The sequence below is a fragment of the Chinchilla lanigera genome, unplaced genomic scaffold (assembly GCF_000276665.1).
Source record: "Chinchilla lanigera isolate Chin_1 unplaced genomic scaffold, ChiLan1.0 scaffold00024, whole genome shotgun sequence".
NCBI classification, from domain to species: Eukaryota; Metazoa; Chordata; class Mammalia; order Rodentia; family Chinchillidae; genus Chinchilla; species Chinchilla lanigera.
The window spans coordinates 5070203-5092078 of NW_004955425.1; the positions used below are offsets into that span (position 1 = coordinate 5070203).

The 21876-nt window shown below is 35.1% G+C and overlaps 1 protein-coding gene across 1 annotated transcript in view; it reads right to left on the bottom strand.

Annotated features, from left to right (window-relative positions):
• Pten (phosphatase and tensin homolog) overlaps positions 1–21627 on the bottom strand; it is a gene marked incomplete at its 5' end in the record, with an annotated part of 84019 nt that extends 62392 nt beyond the window's left edge. The window contains one exon of the mRNA XM_013514767.1: positions 20967–21627. Within this exon, the coding sequence (XP_013370221.1) occupies positions 20967–21627 (661 nt within the window). The remainder of the gene's footprint in view (positions 1–20966) is intronic.
• Between the last annotated feature and the right edge of the window lie 249 nt (positions 21628–21876).

Here is a 21876-nt window from a genome sequence, read left to right on the forward strand (position 1 = left end):
GAACCACAAACATACATATTATACATTTGGCCATACAGACATAGACAAAAGGATTATAAATTAAGTTACTAAAAGTAATGATACCTATGTAGCAGGACTATTTTTCCATATTTTTGGTTGTTGTATACTTCCTATTTTTGCTACAATGTACCTCTACTATTTCTGTAGCAAATTTTTAAAATTTTGCTTTGTAATTGTTTTCAAGTCTACTTACTTTGTGCCATGATGATATATTACTATTTTGTACAACTTAGCTCATTTCTACATTGAGTTTCTTAAAATACTTATTTCTATCAAAAGTTACAATAACAAAGCTACATAACACTTAAATAACACTTTGTTACTTTAAGAACATATACATTCACCCCTAATTTCAAAAATTTAAGATTATCATTTTAACATAATGAATATTACCTGTCACCTATTATTCTCAAATAAGAAACCAGTCTCACCTAAAACTGCAGTTTTTTGGGGTTTTTTTTTTCTTTTTGAGACAGGGTCTCACTATGCAGTTCACGATGTCCTTGGGCTCACTTTGTAGCCCAGGCTGGTCTTGAACTTGCAATGATCCTCCTGCCTCAGCCTCCTGAATGCTGGGATTACAGGCATATACCACCATGCCCAGCTAAAATGCAGCTCTTCAATCATCAAACTGTTTTCCCATCTTATGTCCATCAATGAGGGAAAAACCCAGAAGACAACAGGGCCTCAAGTAAGGCAAAGTAATTCAATTCTTGAAAGTGAATAATCTTTACTTTTTAACTCTGCCTCAGAGTACATAAGAAATGGGAAACAGAAAAAAAAAAAAAAAATGAAGTACCAGAAGCAGCAAAAGCAAACCTAAAGCAGCGGCAATTTAAATTCCCAACCAAAACCTTACAAATACATTTTGGTCAAAAATTGTAATGGCCTGCAGGATGTGGTGGTGCACACCTGTAATCCCAGCACTCGGGAAGATGCACAGGAGGATTGTGGCAGGTTTGAGGCCAGCATGGGCTCCACAGGGAATTTGAGGCCAGCCTGAACTATGTAGTGAGACTCTGTCTCAAAAAGAAAAACAAGGGGCTGGGGATTTAGCTCAGCGGCAAAAGCGCCTGCCTAGCAAGTGCAAGGTCGTGAGTTCGGTTCCCGGTACCGGAGAAAAACCCAAAAAAAAAAGAAAAACAAATTGAAATGACCTAATTTTTCTGAACACCGCAATAATTATTTTTATTAAATGAAGTTATTATCACTAACAAACTTAACCTAAAATATTAATTTCCGTTATTATTTTCTCCTTCTAGAAACACAGAAGTACAATGACCCTTGAGATGTGGTCTAACCAGCCTAAGCTCAAATTTATACTTACACTATGAATATTAATTAAGTTGGCAAAAGATTTGGATAACTTAAGAAAACTACGCATAATTATATAAACATGCATGTTACATACACATTAATGGGCACTCCATTCATGAAATTACTCAAACACAACTGGACATTTGGTGCAGGGGCACTGACAATGTAAGGCTTTTACACGTTTCTACAAGCATAACTCCCATTAGGTGGCTTGTACCACTGGTAATACCAACAGATCTAGTCATTTTTATTGGTCTTTTCACTAATAAAGTTTATCAAAAAAAAACTGCCCGACAGGGCAGTCATTCATATACCACAGGTGGTTCAAGCCACCCAGCAGTGAGACATAGAAATTACGGCCAGTGGTGAACATGTTAAGCAAGGAAGCAATACTAGCCCAAGAAATTCCTAGTCTATCAGGGAAGATGGATGGACACACAGACCCATGGTGCCAGAGGTCCTATTATATAACAGATGAAGCTACTTTAAGAGCTAAAAAGGGCAGGATTAATTCTGTAGAGAAAGAGCTAAGAATTCACTAAGCAAGGCAATATGAAAATAACCAGTAAGAGTAAGTCAGACATCAACAGACAGAGGAAGAAACCAGAAAGGTTAGAATACTCTAACAGAGGCTGGAATAGAGATACAGAAATATATGAAATGTTCAGGAAGCAGCAGCCCACACACAAAAATATATGGAAAAGAAGGCAAAACCAGGCTTGGCACACATCTGTATCCGCAGCACTCTAGGAGGCTGGAGGAGGATCACAAAACCCTGTCTTCAAATAAATAAATAGGGAAGGTGGGTGGGCAGGCTGGGGATAGAGCTCAGCACAAAGGTCTGAATCCAATTCCCAGTACTATAATCAATAAATAAATCAATAAAGGTAGACTGACAGGATTATGTCCGACTTTAAGGATACTGTGCCAGAGAATTTAATTTAATCAGATACATAAGAAGTCAAAGACCAGGATCAACATGGAGCTCTTTTGCAGAGAAATAACCGTGATCATGGCCCTGCTTCTTTAATTGTCTGTTGGTGCAAAGCACAGACAGAAAGCAGAAAAAAACTCCAGAAATTCCTGGGAAACATAATTAAGTTATGAAGTCCTGGTATTTGGTAACTTGCTTTCCATTCTTGTTATCTTATTAGTCTGACTTCATCCATTTCATCACTCCTGCTACCAGTTTAGCTGTGTTTAAAGCTCATCCGAGAGAAAATGAAATTCAGCCATGATTCACAAGGTATATTAGGTTTATATTTCCTTTAACAATTTTAACAATTTTAAATTTAATAAATACTCTCCAAGTATCCATGTTTGTACCTATAATATAAACCTTTCTTACCAAATTATGCTTTAAACATCATCACAATGGACTTCTATGACTTACTTTCACATTTAGTAAAAATTTTTATAGTTGCCCCCCTCTACCCCCAAGTTCTGGGAACAATCCCAGAGCCTTGTTCACGTTAGGTAAATGCTCTACCACTGAGCCACATCTCTAGCCCTATATTTCTAATTTTTATTTTTCCCTTTTAAATATACTGAATGTTGATGATGGCCTCTGCTTTCTAAATTGATAATTCATATTGAGAAGCGAACAAATAACTGTGTCTTGAATTTTCCAGTTGATAAAGTGCTAATTATTCATTATTTAAGATAAATTTGTCCTAATATATGAAGCATTTAATCATTCCTAAACTGACCAAATTAATGAAACCTAAAATTTTATTTTCTAAAGAAAAAAGGGTATACAGGCATAAAAGCCTGACCTACACAAACACTGAGTGCTCCAAAAATGGAGCTTTAAGAAATATGAAGGAAGAAATATGTAAATATTTACTTGGTGCCAGACTTCATTAAGCACTTGAATACTGACATTTAATACAGACCAAAGTTCCATTCCCAAGGATGTAACTTAAAGCCTATGACTTCAGGTAAATCATTCAATCTTCAGGTCTCAAAAATTTGTTTTGTTCTTATACAAAATAATGATAACACCACTTTGCAGGGCATGGTGGTAAACGCCTGTAATCCCAGCACTCGGGAGGCTGAGGCAGGAGGATTATTGGGAGTTCCAGACCAGCCTGGGCTACAAAGTGAGCTCAAGACCAGCCTGAACTGCATAGCGAGATCCAGTCTCAAAAAAAAAAAAAAAAAAGAAAGACAAAAAAAAAACCCAAAAATGATAACACCACTTTACTTCAATTTTTCACTGTCTACTTCAGGGACCAAATGCAGTAACTAAAAATATCTTTACAAAACTGAAAAGGGCTTGGTAATATAAGTAAGAGGTTATTATTGTTAAATTATATAGGTATTTAACCTGTTTTATTATTTAAATTTAAATGTCTCAATACAGGCCAATTCCATATAGTGGGTCTTGTTGATTTTTTTTTTTTTTGGTTGGTTAGTTGATTTGCTTTGCAGTAGTAGCGATTAAACCCAGGGCCTGATGCGTGTTAGGAGAGTGCTCCACCACTGAACTGCATTTCCAGTACCTCCCCCTCTTTAATTTTGAGAAGCTCTCATTAAATTGACTAGGCTCAAACTTACAATCCTCCTGCCTCGGCCTCCAAGTAGCTGTGATTACATGCATGTTCCACTAAAAGTAATCCTGGTATTTAATTAACTTAAATGCACTTTAGCATAAATTTTATGTTCCTTTTGATATTTTTTAGTTATCTGCTACAGTGCCAAACCAAAAATAAAAACTGACTGCCAAATAATCTATAAACTGCTGAAGTTTTCTACGTCTAACAGTCCTAATCTCACGTTTTTTTTTTTATTTTTATATGACTTACTATGACTAAGAGTTTGTACGTATTTTTGCCTTGAAATGTAAGTTTAGATCTCACTTTCTAAATGGAAGCATCACACTCTTCTAACATCAAGAATTGCTAGCAATTCTACTTAGTAACAATAGTATAAACTGGTTCAGTTGGTAAAATCTGTAACATGTAACAACTAAGTCCAAAGTGTTAATTTAAATTCAGAAACCTCATTCTAGCAATATATTCCAATAATCAACAAAAAGTGCACTCTTTAGAGATATTCATAACAGTTTTGTTATATTCAAAACGGTTTCGTTTTCCCTCTTCTAATACGAGAGGGAAAAAATTTTTAAAAAACTGTAACAAAGTACAGTGAGCAAATCATAATATTCAGCATAGCCTGATGAAAGAACACTTACATAGCTTTAAAAAAGTACCTGTTGACAGATAAAAATTACATCTGTGAAAAAAGCAGACCACAGAACAGTATAAAAAACCCAGATTACAACGATATAATTTGTAGTTACACACAAACAAGAATTTATAGTGACAAACATCTGAACTAGAATTTTTCCAACTGAATTCCTGAAATTTAAGAATTTTAAAGTAATTCAAGCCCTATATATGAAGATTATACTCACTAAAATAACTTTAACTTTTAAAAGAACATACTCTGAGCTTCAAATATTTAAATTTAAGCAAATTAAATTTTAGAAAAAATAGTAATGTCTAACAGTGTCAGCAACTTTTAAATCCAAAGAGTAATTTGCTTATTAGTATAGTAACTGAAGGCCAACTAATTTAATCCAACTAATTTAATCAATTTTCTTCATAGCAGTTGTTATGAAATAATGTATCTGTGACTACTCAAGCTTACATCTGTGAACCTCTAAAAATTTAAGTTGCCCAACTAACTGGTTTTTAACGAGTGTACCAAACAATTACCTTCTTCCTAGGTCTCTGGATGAATACGATAAGACAAGTTTCCTGTTTCAGAACTCTGCTGCTGTTAAAACACACACACACACACACACACACACACACACACACACACACACCCCTATCTAGTTTTGTTCCCACTAAAAAACATCTAGGATTAACCTTTAATAACAAATCAAACCACATATGCACGTAAGAGCTTTCAAGGGTACATTACACATAGTTGTCAACAGCATTATGTTCCTAACCTAAATCTAATGCCAATCCTTTATTTTCTATGCAAAATCATGATATATGTAAGTCTGTAAAAATTAAACTGTAGTAGTGATTCAGCATTACCATAAAGTAGTATTTAACTTCAGTTAAGTCTCTAATCTTTATATCCAATGTTTATATTTATGAAGTACTTATATAATATCATTTTGCTTATAAAAGCCATTTATTTTACCGGAACTAATTATCCTAAAACACTTCGTATTGGCTACTTCATGCAACTAGATGTAAGGCCATTAACTTTTACACCAAGCATATACTTGAAAAAGGTAAGATGAAGATGCTAAGGATGTATCAGTAATTTGACAAGACCAATGCCAATTCACTCAGTATTAGCTGCATTCTTTAAAAAAAGGTCCAAAACTTCCATTTGTACTGATCTTACAGATGCAACCATAAAGCAATTTGTGAATATGTAAAACCTACTTACACACAAGACACCAACAATGTTCTGATATAATTGTGTCTCCCACAAGTAGGTTTTTTCCTAGTAACTTAACCAAAACCAGAAAACTTTAAAATGTGCTTCTAACAATCAAAATTTGTTTTAAAGAAAGGCCAGTTAATTTGAACCTATTTTAAGAGAAAACTCCTGCAAACAAATGCATTAGACTGCTTCATCATATATTTGCCTTTAATAAATCAAGTTTCTTTATTCTATACTGCAAACTAGGAAATCATTTGAAAATGACTTATTTTCCAACTGACAAAAACAGCTTAACCTAAGTGGAGTATTTTAGAAATAACATGTAGATTTTAAAATATGCAAGCATATACACTATGCTGTCACTCATTAGTAGATTAAAAAAGAATATTACTGACTTTATAATTGTCTTGTTCTAACATGATTCCCACTGAAGACAGTTTAATCATTTCAACAATTTTAATAGTCTGAGTAGCATATTAGCCACAGAAACCTGAAATTACATATACTAAAATCCAAGTCTAATTTCATATTCTAAAATTTAATACTATGTAATTTGAATGTGATATTTTAAAATATACTAATAGGTATGAAAGTAAATCTATCTACACTTCTTGAACAGATAACACTCTAATTTTAGTAAGCTACTTATAAATGCATTTTACTGAAGGGACACCATTTTAGCAAGAATCCAATTATTGCCAGGGGAAGAAAGCACAATTACTGATCATAATTAGAATCTTCATATTCAAGGAACATAAAAAAACACTTAGAAAATAGTTTAACTGAAACTTAGAAGAACTAATCAAGGAAAGTCAACCTTTTGAATCAATAAAACTTTAAAACATAAAAGTTAATACATAGGAAGGCAAAAATACCAGTTATTAGGAGGGATGGGAATGAAAATAAAGAACAGGAACTTTAACTCCTCTACACCTTATAAATACTCTTAAATAAACAGAATGAATGGGTAATGACTTAAATGTTTAGTATCTGGATAAAAACCTTACCTTTATTTGTGCCTCAATCAATGTAAAAAAAAAAATACTTTATGTACACATTATCTATCTACTCAAAAGGTCCAAAAGAGTATTATTTTTTCATGGCCTCCAATTCAGTCCTGAATAGTCTATAAACAGATGCTAAAAAAATGTGTTTTCTTACAGACATTAATCGAAAAGTTGGCATGATAAGAAAAGCTTTCAAAGAAAGTAAAAACAATGTCAATTAAATAAATAAAACATCAAAATTAATCAGATTCTATTAAACCAAATAGACAATTTTTAAAGGTTTCTTTGCATACAAGGTAAAACCAAGTTCTTGGGGACTAAAAGAAAATTAGAAAGAGCTTCTATAATGGCTTAAAATGCAATAGCAAAATTTTAAATGAGGAAGTTCGTATGTGTTCACACAGGAATTAAGTTGGAGGAAAACCAGAGAATCTGAAAAATATTTAAAGCAAATCTTTAGGAATGCTTACTAAAGCAGTTCCCTGATTGAATTCTTTAATGCCATCTTGTATGGTGAAGCTCTGCATCATTTTCAATGTTCGTTTTTTTAATTACTTGTTAGTGTCTTTGATTTTTGATCAATCTTACATTCTGACAACTGGTGGACTGAGAAACTTTGTTAAAGATAACAGTATGTAATGTAGCAACCATTGTTAATTCCTATCATTTTGTTTTGAGGTAAAAAAAAAAAATGAATTCTTGTAGCTCAAAGAAGCTACACTTTCAAAAATATCAAAATCCTGTATTATTTATTATCTCAAGTTAAAACATGATGCTTCCACTTAAACATACAAACAATCCAGTAAAAGCAAATGAGTGAAAGCCAGGCTCCTTACATAATCTTTAGTTCTTACTATCTTTGTATTTTAGTAGAAAAACATAAATGCTAGTATTAACCACTAAGGTTCATTTTTGCTAAATACTAAAAGTTGGTTTTATTCTTTAAAAAACTGTAATTAGTGGATGATTCAAAAAACTGATGTGTCAAAATCACTTATATCACTAAATTATCTTAACTTGTTCTTACATTTTAGTAACAGATGGCAGGCTTTCGTTCTTGGACAATACACAATAATCACAATCTGTATGACCTTTTCAGTATTAAAAAGAATCCAAATAGTCTTAATAACCAGGACCTTAGCATATTTTACAGTACGATACATAATCCTGTCTACAACCCAAACATGAAAAACTATATTGAACTTTTGATGTACTAAGCTATTTCACATTAAGAGATTTCCTCAAACTAGTCTATAAAAATTGTTCAGACGATAGATCGCTACTTCAGCTGTTAGAAAACACACACACATATACTCATCAACAAAATATTTCTGCTGTCACTGCATTTTTATTAGTACCCAAGAAAGTTTACACCGTTCGTAGATCAAAATTTCCTTAAGAGTTGAAACAATTTTATCTCATTTGGAAAAATGTTACTCTAACATGTAATTCTACCTTTAAAAAACAGAAAAATCTGTTTCTACTTCAATGTTAAGTATTTTTGTTCTAACTATATGAATTAATAAATGAATATACTACATTGATAAAGAATTATTACTTAGCTAATAAGGTTAGAATTATTTTAGTATTTGACACTTAAAACCTGACAAAAATTTTTTACCCCAAAAACTAGTGTTAATAATAATTGCAAATGTACAGCAAACCTTGATCAATTAATTTCACACTGTTACCTAGGCAACTATGCAAATACAAACAGTATCATTCAAAATATGCTTCAAGGAATAGTTATCCTTGCAAAGCAGTACTTGCCTAACAAGACAGAGGCAACAGGCAAAAATCATTTTAGCATTTAAAAAAAGTGAGGTCATTTATTCAAATTACTTCTGTTTTACCTTAATTAGAATATAACACTCCTACAGTAGAAACAAGAAATAATTAAATCAAAAGTATTTTACTTATATCAGAAGCAGCTAAATTTTATTGTTGTACTTAAGTAAAATATGCAATACATTTTCTAGAATTTAAGGAAAAAAGCTTCAAGGCTCCAATACTTCAATTACTTTTGTGTAAAAGATTGTGATTTTGTAAAATTAAATCATAAAAACCTTCCCTAATATCATGTTAAGTCAACTCGAAAGGAGTATCAGAAAATAAGAGATAAAATAGCAGCCAAAAATAAAAACAAGCTTAATGTACAACTATGGGTAAATAAATGGTAAATAAATATTTCATTTCATGATTTAAAATAATTGAGACAATTATGACATACTACAGAAATCTTTGTACTTTAAAAAAAACCTTTAACTTTCCTATGAATTAGTTTTTAAAAATATATATATATATGCACAAAACTGGAAGCGTAACATAAAAATATGAAGTTCTAAAAAAGTATGACAATTGGGTGATTTATTTTTATTATCTTAACTAGTCACTTTCATGAAAGCACAGTAAGCAAGTATAGTCTATTCATATACTAAACGCATTCACTGTAAGCCTTATTTAATATTACAACAATGAATCTTACTTGTTTTTCTTAATAAATCTAAGCTGGCACATGGCTAGCTATCCTGGTTTTCCAGCCCCTGTAATTTCAAGACAGATAGATACGTATTACTCAGTTAAAACTTAAATTCTATGAGAATTTTAAAGGGCCTAGACATTGTATTCTGTAACTGCAAAGTGAAAGGCAAATTAAACCGTAAAATCAAACAAACAGGAAAAAATACGATAGCAAACAATCTATTCTGATTCCTAGAAGAGTTTTATAATTATGTTTGTGGGCCCTAAAAGCAAAACAAAACAGAACAATTCAGAATCCACTAAAGCTACTCCATTGGCATCTTCCCATCTCTGAACTAACCTAAAACTTCATCCTAATTTCTTTTAAAACCCTACAATTTTTTTAGTTTAGATAAGTAAAGCACTTTAACAGGCTGACAGCACATCTAGGACCTACAAAAGAATGTAAAACATGCTTCTGCTGTTCCAGAGAACCACAGTCAAGTCAGCCCTATTTTCTTATCTAGAAATATTTGAGAAGTTTTTATAACTTGTCAGAAATTTGCCGTTTTAAATCAGTACACTGAACTTCACAATATCTGTAACAAAAACAGCTTTAGAATAAAAAAGACTAACAAATACTACTAATTAGACCACAGACTGAAGAATACATTTAAAAAAGTATGCTGGAACAACATAACTCCTATACTTGATAATTACATAAAAGGAAAAACTACTTAAAAACTACTGGAATATAAAAATACTTTTTAATTGCTTTCTTTTAATATAGTGCATCCATCCTATTAGTAGTTCTGTGTAGCATGTTTCTGAATACCAAATAATTTTGTTTTTGTGTTTTTGAGACAGGGTCTCACTATGCAGTTCAGTCCAGCCTTGAGCTCACTTTGTAGCCCAGGCTGGTCCTGAACTCACAACAATCCTCTGCATCAGCCTCCTGAGTGCTGGAATTACAGATGTGTGCCACCTTGGCTGGCTCAAATAGTTATTGTATTAACAAAAATTTACTGAAAACATCTTCAATCTTTTTTAGTAGAGCTTTACAATACTTTCACAGCCAAAGAACATCTAAGACCTTTTCAAATAAGCCTTTTTTGTTGACTAAGATAATTTCTGTGAACAAATTTCTTATAAATACTGGCCTACCAGAAGTCAGAAAATCTAGACATTAGGTATCATGTATTAGCAACTTTACCTTCTTAAATTTTACCGTAAATACCACAACCTATGGGCAAAGGTACTTTTATCAAATGCTCTATTTATTATGTACCAAATACTTTATATATCATTTGGCTCTAAGCAATTTTTGTTGGATATGGGAAGGAGGGATCAGTCCTATGCAATGTTAAGATAATTAGCCTCAACCCATTAGATGCCAAAAGCACTCACTCTTTCCTGCAGTCCTGACCACCTAAATGTCTCCAGACACAGCCAAAGTCCCAAAAAAGATAGAAGAGAATCCTCCCCGGTTAGTAACCAATATTCTGAAAATACCTAATTTATACCTGCAGGAAACCTAAAAAAGGCCACCCTATGAGTTAAGGAATTTTCTCTCTATATTAAAGATATGGAAATTAGGGTTAAATAGTGTGTCTTTAAATACATGACTGAGAAGTGGCTGAGCAGGAATTTATGCTGGACTGCATCTCAACACCAAACAATGACCCTCGAATTCCACCATGCTGCTTTTCTAGACTCAATGCACATCCACAAAATCAGGATAAGATATTCCATGTGGAGCTGAGATTTACAGCTCAAATGAGATAACGTGTGTATAAATTCTATTAATCTAAAAGGGTATAAAATATTGAGAGCTTGTATGGTGGGAAAGAATCTAATCACAAAGTATGACCCCTAGACTACCAGTATTAGGATCACTCAAAATTACTGACCCATTGACCAGAAACTGGTGGTGGAACAATAGTCCACAGCTTTACAAGCCCTCTAGGTTATTCTGATATACACAGAAGTCTGAGAACTACTGATGTAACCTGACGGCAAAAATACTATATGAGGTACCCAAAAAACCCTGCATCCTTCTTCTGCCTCTGTCTTCCATTAGCCTTTAGTGAATTACTAATTTCATTAGAGCTACAGGAGAAAACCTTCTACCTTGTAGGTTGCCTGTTTTTTCTTGCAAAATTAAATGAGTTTATGCTTAAGAAAGGCTTTTGTTAACCAAAATATATTAAACAAATAAGACACTATAGTAGTATATGTTACCAAATTCTATGACAATAATCAAAAAGAACCTTTTGACACAAATCCACAATTATCTTTCATAATTCATTACTTCAAAATGTTGAGTAAGTTTTACAATATGGTCAAATTAAACTTGGCAAAAGCCAGTCATGGTGGCACACACCTGTAATTCCAGCACTCAGGAGGCTGAGGCAGGAGGACTGCCACAAGTTTGTGGTCAGCCTGAGTTACACAATGAGTTTAAGACCAGCCTGAACAACATAGAAAGAATTGAAAAAAAAAAAAAAAATAAGATCCCCCCCAAATTCAAAGACCCAAACAAAAAATGGGCACCTGAGATGAATAGACACTTCTCAGATGAAAAAATACACACAGCAAATAAATATATGAACAAATGTTCAACATCACTGGTCATTCTAAAGATGCAAATAAAAACAATGCTGAGATTCCATCTCACTCCACCAAGAATGGCTATCATCAAGAAATCAACCAGTAACAAATGCTGGTGGGGCTGTGAGGAAAAAGAACCCTTTTATACTGTTGGTGGAAGTGCAGACTGGTGGGACCACTGTGGAAATCAGTGTGGAGATTCCTCTAAAAGCCAGGATTAGAGGTCCCACTTGACCCAGCTATTCCCCTTCTGGGTATCTTCCCAGAGAATTAAAAACAGAGTACCACAGAGATACATGTGCACCCATGTTTATAGCAGCACAATTTGTCATAGCTAAATCCTGGAAACAACACAAATGCGTATCAACCGAGGAATGGATAAAAAAGATGTGGTATTTTTGGAGCACTACTCAGCCATAAAGAAGGATAGACTTGAGACTTTTATAGGTAAATACATGCAACTTGTGACCATACTCAAGTGAAATAAACCAGACTCACATGTGTAAACATCATATTGCTTCCCCGGTGTGAGAAACTGAAAGAGTAAATAAGGTCTAAAATGTACAATGTATATTGTGAAATAAAAAGAAATTGTTAATAAGGAAAAAGGAACTAGGATGGGGGTAACAGGGAAGGAAGGAAGGGAAAAGAGAGGAAAAAATGCAAGTTATACTATTAGTGTCTCTTAGTTCGTAGAAAAGGAAGGTTTGTGCTTATCTCAATTGAGATTTTTTTATGCTTATATCTTGTACTTTGCATAACTACTTTAAAGATAATATGCAATGTATTAACTATTGTTATTTTCCTATCATCTTGTCATGAAATTGTTTTACCTTTTTTTCATAAAACAAAAAAAATAAACAAACTGAAACCTGGCAAATCAGTTTTCACATTATGAAGAAAAAAGAAAACACTCAGACATTTCATTTTATGTGACAGACTCAGAATGTAGTAATTCATAAATATACATTTAAAAACTAAACACTAAAATCAAGCTTAATAATATCCCCAGAATGTTACTCTAAATTAAGTAGAAAAAGCTTTTTACCTCTATTCAATCTTCCATTTAGAGTAACCCTAATACTCAAAAAGAAGTTTCACCAGAGTATGACAATACTGAAACTAAAAAACAAAACTACAACCAGGAACAGTGGTGCACACCTACCTGTTGATTGCAGCTACTTGGAAGCTGAGTACAAGGAACAAGTATGATGACATTCTGGCCAGCGTAGCAAGACTGTCTCAAAATTAAAGGGCTAGGGATGTAGCTTAGTGATGGAGCACTCACTGAACACAGACAAGACCCTGGATTCTATTTCCAGTTTAAAAACCTGGGCTTGGCAGCACACGCCTGTGATCCTAGCACTTGGGAGGCTGAGGCAGGAAGGTCACCACAAGTTTGAGACTAGCCTTGACTATACAATGAGTTCAGGGCCAACGTGAACTACATAATATGAGATCTTGTCTCAAAAAACAAACAAAACAAAAAAACTACATCATTTATTGCAACGCAAAAAGTTGTTTTCAATCTTTAACATGTGTATTTATGAATTACTTTAAGAAGAGAACAGGTTGAAGGGAGAAGAAAGGATTGTAGAAAAAAGAAGAATCAAGGTATATTATGTACAGGTACAAATTCCCTATGATGCATGTGATCATTATGTGATCACAACTTTACCAAGAAAATTAATTTTTAAAATGAAATAAAAATAAAAGAATACACCTCACAGGGCATAGTGGTACACATCTGTAATCCCATCTACTCAAGAGGCTGAAACAGTGGGCCGGGGATATAGCTCAGCAGATAAGCACTTGCCTGGCAAGCCTGAGGTCATGAGTTCGATTCCCAGTACCCAAAAAAAAAAAAAAAAAAAAGAGGCTGAAACACAAGAAAAAAGAACCTTATACTTCAGCCTGAACACCTACAAATAACAAAGGAAACAAAAGTCAAAGTTACTTTGAAATGCTCTAATGATAAATAAATGGTAAGTTTTGGGTAATGATACAACACAAAAAAATAAGCACATCAAAGAGACAGAATGAGTTAGACAACTCAGCTGTGCCAGATTATCAAAACATAATTCTACAACTTAGAATTAGGCAAAAAAAAAAAAAAAAAAAAATCAGCTAAATTACAAGACTCAACAAAATACATACAAATCACATGATTAGGGGGCTGGGGATTTAGCTTAGCGGCACAGCACATGCCTGGCAAGTGCAAGGTCGTGAGTTTGATTCCCGGTACCAGAAAAAAAAAAAACAAAAGACAAATCACATGATTAGATAGTTAACATCTTTGAAATTGTGTGTCCTTCATTCCGTAACACAGAAACAAGAAAAAAGCTCAGAGACTAGCATAGGAAAAGAGGAAAAGGATCCCTACTGACCATGAAAAGGCTTTTACTGGGCAAATCTTAAGCTTACTCCCATCTTCCCTATACTTGATAAGAATACAGTACACTAAGAAAAAATTCCTGCAACTTCTTCTTCCCATTTCTAAGACCTAAATTATACTGAAAACTTTGGAAAATGTAAAAGAATAATACAGAGGTTTAACAGTAAAGTTAAGTTCCTATATTAACGCACTGCAGTGCAAATTTTATTGTAATAAATGTAACCTGGCATTCAGAGTTGCACGACTCCTCCAACAAAGCTGAACTTTAAATCTAAGAATATACCTTTATCGATGAAAGTTCACCTAATTCTTACAATGCATAGTTCACTGAAAGCAGACATTACCCTTTATAAATAAAAATATCCATTTAAACTGACTTATCTTCAATTCTAAAGAAAATTTCATATTGTGACAAAGTTTTACTTTCAAAATTCTATTATCGGGGCTGGGGATTTAGCTTAGCGGCACAGCGCCTGCCTGGCAAGCGCAAGGTCGTGAGATCGATTCCTGGTACCGGAAAAAAAAAAAACTTAAAAAAAAACAAAAAACAAAAAACAAAATTCTATTATCTTGCTGGACACGGTGGTGCATACCTAGAGACAAAAGGATCACAACTTTGAGACCAGTCTGGGCTACACAGTGAGCTTAAGGCCAGCCTGAAACATACAGCTAGACTCTGTCTCAAAAAAATAAATAAATTTAAAAATCTGTATCTTTATGCTATAAAAATGGGAAGTTTACATCTTACCTCAATACTTTAAAGCAAATATTTTTTTATTAGCATGATTAACTTTCTTTTGTTCAACAGTATAAATGAGCAAAACTTTATACTGTGGTGAAATAGCAAAACTACAAATATACTACACTCTGACCACCTCAAGGAATTTTCCTATTTTTAAAAGCATTCATAGCTTGAGTTAGGGGCTGGGGATTTAGCTCAGCGGCAAAGCACCTGCCTGACAAGCGCAAGGTCGTGAGTTCGGTTCCCGGTACCGGAGAAAAACCGAAAAACCATAGCTTGAGCTAATGAAACTTCCAACATTTCCAAAACTGAGGAAATTCAGATACCATTATGCTCACCCCACAAATAAAACTATTAATATCTCCACAGAGGTAATCTGAAATTATAATTTTTAAGAGCAACCGTTATTGTTTAAAAATTTACAATGATGAGCCAGGTGTGATGGTGCACACCTGTAATCCCTGTACTCAGGAGGTTGAGGGAGGAACATCCTTGGGATGTTGCAGGCCAGCCTAAACTACAAAGTAATCCAAGGCCAATCTGAACTACATAGTGAGAGCCTGTCTCAAACCAGGACCGCCCCCAAAAAAAATTTATGCTGAGGCAGGTACTACACTAAGTGAACTATTTACATGATCTCATATATTCAAGATAAACTATGTGGTACCACTATCATTCCTATCTTACAGATAGAATAGAGTTAAATAAAGTCATCCAGTTACTAAATGACAGATCCAGGATAACAACACAAGAAGTCCTGCTTCAGAGTTCATAATAAGTAATTAACATCCAAAATGAAACAATGTATATAAAAGTACAGATAAAAGTCTCTATATTAAGGTAATTAAAAATAGATTTAAACATATTTAAAAATTATAAAACAAGGTCCTCCAAGGTAGCTTCAATAAGAAAATTCATTTTTTAGAAATGCTGACAATTTGGTAACTTTGTATTTATATATACACACAATTCAAACAATATCAAGCTAGTTCACTGTTCTTATTTGAAGTAATGACTACTGCTAACTATATGGATAATTACTTAAAATATAACTCATAAACAGTCTTCTTTCCTGCACTACGTATAGATTAAGAACATTCTTTGACTAGCAGGTGCAGCTACAATAACCACTTCTCAACAATCTTCGCATTATCAACAAGTGTGTACCTCCTATTCTGAAAATGTCCACCCATGTCCTAATTTCACCTGTTGCAAATAAAGAGGCTGCTTTAACAATTCTGGACTAAATTTAAACTTCCCAGCCAAAATTAATTCACTGAAAGTTGTTTATTATTTCAATAATCTTTTTCATACCAGTCCAAATTATTTTATAAGAATGAAATGCAACCAATAAAGAAATTAGAAAAAAGGTGAAGAGTCAAATCCAATATACTAATTTTACCTTTCCTGACAAATGAATATATGTACTCAATACTTAGAAAGAGAACCATTATTCACCGATCAAATCACTTTCACCTACCTAGCAAAAAAAACGTATGTGGCAGTAATATGGCCTACAAAAGAGAATTAAGGATATCAATTTGCTCAGCAAACCCTTACCAACTTAAGGTTACTCGGTCTAACCTCAACACTGTTGATATCTCCGAAAGCAAGTACAGTAATTCCAAAGCTGTCAAGTATCTGCAGAAATTACTTCTGACCATAACCTCACAAACTGATGCAAATGTCTTAACTCATTATGTCTAAAACAAATCCTAACACCTTTTCTTAATGAATTTAGGCTACAAAATGTTTTAATTCTCCAATGCTGACACAATATCAAATGTATCTAACAAAAAAAAAGGGACAGTAAGAAGGGAACAAAAGTAAGGAGTAATGAGCCCTACACACTAAAACTTCAGAATAATTTTTTGAAGTCAGGGTTTCTACAAAAAATAAAGGTACCAAATAAATATCTTCAACTACACCAACACTATATATTCTGGAAACAAAGCCTTGTAAGTATGGCAGAGGACTAACACTTCAAGTAAATGAAAAATCATTATACTCATACACTCTTCTAAATTTTTCTTTACAAACCTTGAACTTATACACATTATCAATATAAAGACAATCTCCTACATTTTGAATTACTAAAAAGATTTGAGACAAAAATTTACATATTAAATGTTTACTGAGCGTGAATGTTGAATCTTTGTGAACTGATTTTCCTACAACAAATAATCCTCCAATTAAAAGTCATGGAAGTGATTTCTTTAAAAGTGGCTTTAAGGGGCTGGGGATTTAGCTCAGCGGCAAAGCGCCTGCCTGGCAAGCACAAGGTCGTGAGTTCGGTTCCCAGTACCAGAGAAAAACCAAAAAAAAAAAAAATATATATAAAAGTGGCTTTAAAAATTTCTTAAAGGTATTAATCTATCACCAAATAAATAGAAAAGGAGAGCAAATTCCAAAATGAGAATATTTGAAATTAATAACTGAAAACTTTACTTCCAAACGTATTTCATAACATTAATAAGTTTACATATTTATATAGTCATTATGAGAAAGCAGGGATACTGTTCCACATAAAAATATCACCAGCTTCTTCTCTCACTGTTAAAGTAAAATTCTAAAATGCGACACAGATGAATCTCTGCCTTTCTAAAACGAGGCCTAAAATTAAAGTGACTATATTTCATCAAATTTACCTTTATTTAGTATTTAACACATTATGAGCAAAATAAATCTTCATTATGTACTGTTTCATACGACTGGCAAAAACAATAAAATTCCTTTTGTTTATAATCACAGTCATCAAACTGTAAATTACTCCTTACCATTAACTTTACTCTTGAACAAACTTTATAAAGTGAAATTTGAAAGCCGGGCCTGGTGGTGCATTGCCTGTAATTCCAGCATTCGGAACGCTGAGCAGAAGGATTGCCACAAGTTTAAGACCAGCCTGGGCTACAAAGTGAGTTCAAGGATAGCCTGAACTACCTAGTGAGACTGACTCAAAATAACCAAAAATAACCAAAAATAATAATGATAATAATAATGTTTGTAAATTATTTTATAGCAATTACATAATCCAGTCACGTTTTACAAAAGATATAACTTAGTCAACATAAAAATGATTGTGAATAGTTTTCTTAGAACCCTTATAGTTAATTTCAATAATCACAGCCTAAAAATATAGCTAACTTTAATGGTCACTCTACTCTCTACAAGTTAAAAACATTCCGGACAAACATCCAAGTCTGAAAAAATGTAAATCTACCAAATAATAAAACTGCAACAAAAGCCTACAGTTTCCACATACTCTAGACAGAATATTTTTTAAGTCTCATATTCAGCAGACCTTTCCAGACTAACATTACTAAAACTACACTAATAAATTAAGATTAATTCAATTTTGCAAAGTATTTTAAAACTGAATCATCATCCACAGCTTTCCTCTGAGAAATCACTTCATTAGCAAATAAAAATATTCCATTCATATTTTCATAAGGAATTTAACTTTTACCAGGCTAGCGCCTGAAACAGACACTACAACCTGCCAAGACAAAGTCTTCAATAACCATTTTAATGCTCCCCCCTGGAAAACAGTGAAGTGAAACCAAGCAAATCAAAGTGCTTTGGAGTGTCAAAATTATTGGGAATAAAACTATGAAAAGAGCAAGGTCTTCACTGACATTTTTCATAACAATATTTGGCTCAATAAAACCACAACTCTAGAAATTGAGTGTAATTAGTCATTTGATGCAGTATTTGATATTGCTTTCTACGCATACCATAACTAAAAGTACAGTTTTAGGGTTTTAAGTCACATCAATTTCACGTGCAGAGGCCCACATAATATGAAATCAAAGGAGAAACTACTAATCACTTCACTGCTCACACATAAAGATCTGGCAAAATAACATTAAGGTCATATAAACCTTCACAGTTTTAAAGCGGAAAAAGTAAAAGCATAATCACACTCTGAAAGCTGACATATACTAGACAGCATTCTAATAATTTCTTTCTATGGGGCTTTTAAAACAAGTTATATAGAAATCTAATTTATTCTTATGTATCTAAATGTTTGTAATAGGCTCCTTTTGAAGTTAAGTCATAAATCAGAATTCTTCCCCAATTATGTCTTGGGCAAGGTGGTCAAATATAGGACGGGGAAAAACTCTTCAATTAATGCAGACTCGAAAGTTTCCAAATACTGTACTCCTTTTAAAATACTATCTTTTAACAGAAAACAAGTCTTGTGAAGTTACTTCTCCAATAATTTCATCTTCATTTCAAAATAAAAACGGAAAAAATTAGCTGCGCATGTTTATATATAGCTAATAATATCCCAAAGAATAAAACCTCTCCCAAAGACATTTTTCTTTAAAAAAAACAAACAAAAATATCAGCAGGAGATAGACCTTAGTGCCATTCTACCTTTAAACATAACATTAACTGATATTTGCTAGGAAATAACTTAGCAAGAATACCCTATTGGACTGGTGGTGTAGTTCAGTGGTAGTGTGTTAACAGAGCCTATGTAAGGCCCTGGTTCAAGCGCTCTCTCGGCCAAAAGAAAAACACAACTAGTAATGCACAACTACATAACTTTAATTAAATATCGCCCACTACTACAATTCACAGCACCAAACACGGGGTTTTAAAAGAAGCCCTGATAGATCTTAAATGCTTCAGTCACTTCAGACCAGTAATTTATTTTCACACTTACTGGCCTACCAATACCTCTCAATTCCTGTCAATACTTTCCATCCAGCAAGAAGGAGTGCTCCATCACCATCCCTGATCAAAATCAGTTTGTTTTAGCTGAAACTGCAAAGATTAATGATTTTCGATAACCACTAACTTTCTGAAGTAAAAAGCCTAACTTTTAAACAATCAAAACTACACACCGTTAAAATTCTTAGGTTTCTGTCTTATTCAACAAGCTGACTCAGTGAATTTAACATACTGTATTCAAAAAGCTAGCATACCTACTGCATCTGAAGCTGGAGAATCCGTTCTTGCCAGCCTTTCTCAATATTCGCTGGTAAGTTATACCTGACATTCTACATACATCAGAGTAAAATTAACGGATACCTGGAAGGTGTCAGAACACCTAAAACCTAAAACAGAGTGAGAGTAGTAATTCTGGTTCGCGATATTTAAATTTCAAATGAGAGTTCAAGTTTAATCTCTGTAATCATCATTTGCTGCACACAATACCCTTGAACTTACAGGACATTATCATCCGGATCAAAAACTACCCATTCTCTGTTCTATTATGTATGACAAGGCCACTGAAAAGAAAATGCTACTGAAAAGCAAATTTCATACCCTATCCTGCATTACCCTGTGAGAAAAGAAAAAGACCAATTTAACAAAGATGTAATACGAGTTCCTTATAAGGTGTATTATGACACTATGGATTTCAAACTACAAAACTTCCAAATGCAATTCAGAGTTATGACTTAGTTTAAACATACAAACCTACCTTTGTCCACCAACGCGCACCACATAGGCTGAAAAGGATTCTGCTTTTAAAGTTATGCAAATCAGTCCACAACTCACATTTTAAAAGAATCTATCAATGCAACCCAGGAAGCTAAACACAATCACTGCAAGATTCTGATGCAATATGCGTACGTGCAACATTAATTTTCATTTTAATCTGATCTATACCCTTGATCTAAGGCCTAAACCAAGATTTAATCGAAATATGCTGAACCTCAAAGCGTCTTTTTTGTTCATTTATTAGACCGGATTACCGAGCTCACTAATCCACTATCAGTGCACTGTACTCTGCATTAACGGACAATAGCCCTCAGGAAGAGACCACAGAGACAGACTAAGAAAGCAATCTGTGCGCTGACACTTGAACCAGGCTTGAGTTCCGTCAAGCGAAACACACCCTACGTTGAACACACCGAAAAGAGAGGCAAAAAATATCTGAGCGAGCAACGCGACCAGGGTTAGGGAAATTTTCCGCATCCGTCTACTCCCACTTCACAAGAGACTGACAGAAAAGCGAGGAGGAGCGGCCCTCCGAAATGGATACAGGTCAAGTCTAAGTCGAATCCATCCTCCTGATATCTCCTTTTGTTTCTGCTAACGATCTCTTTGATGATGGCTGTCATGTCTGGGAGCCTGTGGCTGAAGAAAAAGGAGGAGAGAGATGGCAGAAGCTGCTGGTGGCGGGGCTTCTTCTGCAGGATGGAGACGGCTCTGCACTTGGTGGCCGATGCCCCTCGCTCTGCCGCCGCCGGGCTCTGGACCGCGGCCGGGTAATGGCTGCTGCGGCGGCTGCTCGATGGTTGCAGCGACGGGGCCTGGTTCTCCTCAGCGGCCGGCGGCCTGGCAGCGGCGGCAGCGGGATGCGGACACCACGAGCGGTCCTCGGAACGGCTGCCTCCTGCAGCGGCCTCCGGAGCCCGGGCCGGGGCGGGCGCGGCGGCGGCGGAGGGGAGGCTCAGAGCCGGCCCGGGTCCCTGGAGGTGCCGCCGCCGCCGCCGCCGTGTTGGAGGCAGGAGAAGGGGAGAGACCAACTCTCCGGTGTCCCCAGCCCTGGAAATGGTGACAGGCGACTCCGGCCCCCTCCCCGCCGCCGCTTCTCCCCCCCGCTCCAGGAGCGGGAGGCGCCGCCGCCGAGCCTCCGCCGGCTCCCGCCCGAGCCCGCGGCTTCCACCGTTCCTCTCCGCAGACGCCGAGACGAGGCGGCGCGGTTAGAAGAGGAGCCCCAGAGCCGGCGAGAACCGCCGCCGCTGCCGCCGCCGCAGGCCGGCCGGCTCCCCGAGGGCGCTGCCCCCGCGGCTGCTCACAGGCGCTGAGAGGGGCTCTGGGCCGCGGCCGCCGCCGTCTCTCATCTCCCTCGCCTGAGCCGGGCCTGGCCTCACAGCGGCTCAACTCTCAAACTTCCATCATGGCTGCAGCTTCCGAGAGGAGAGCGCTGAGCGCAGCCGCGTCCCGGC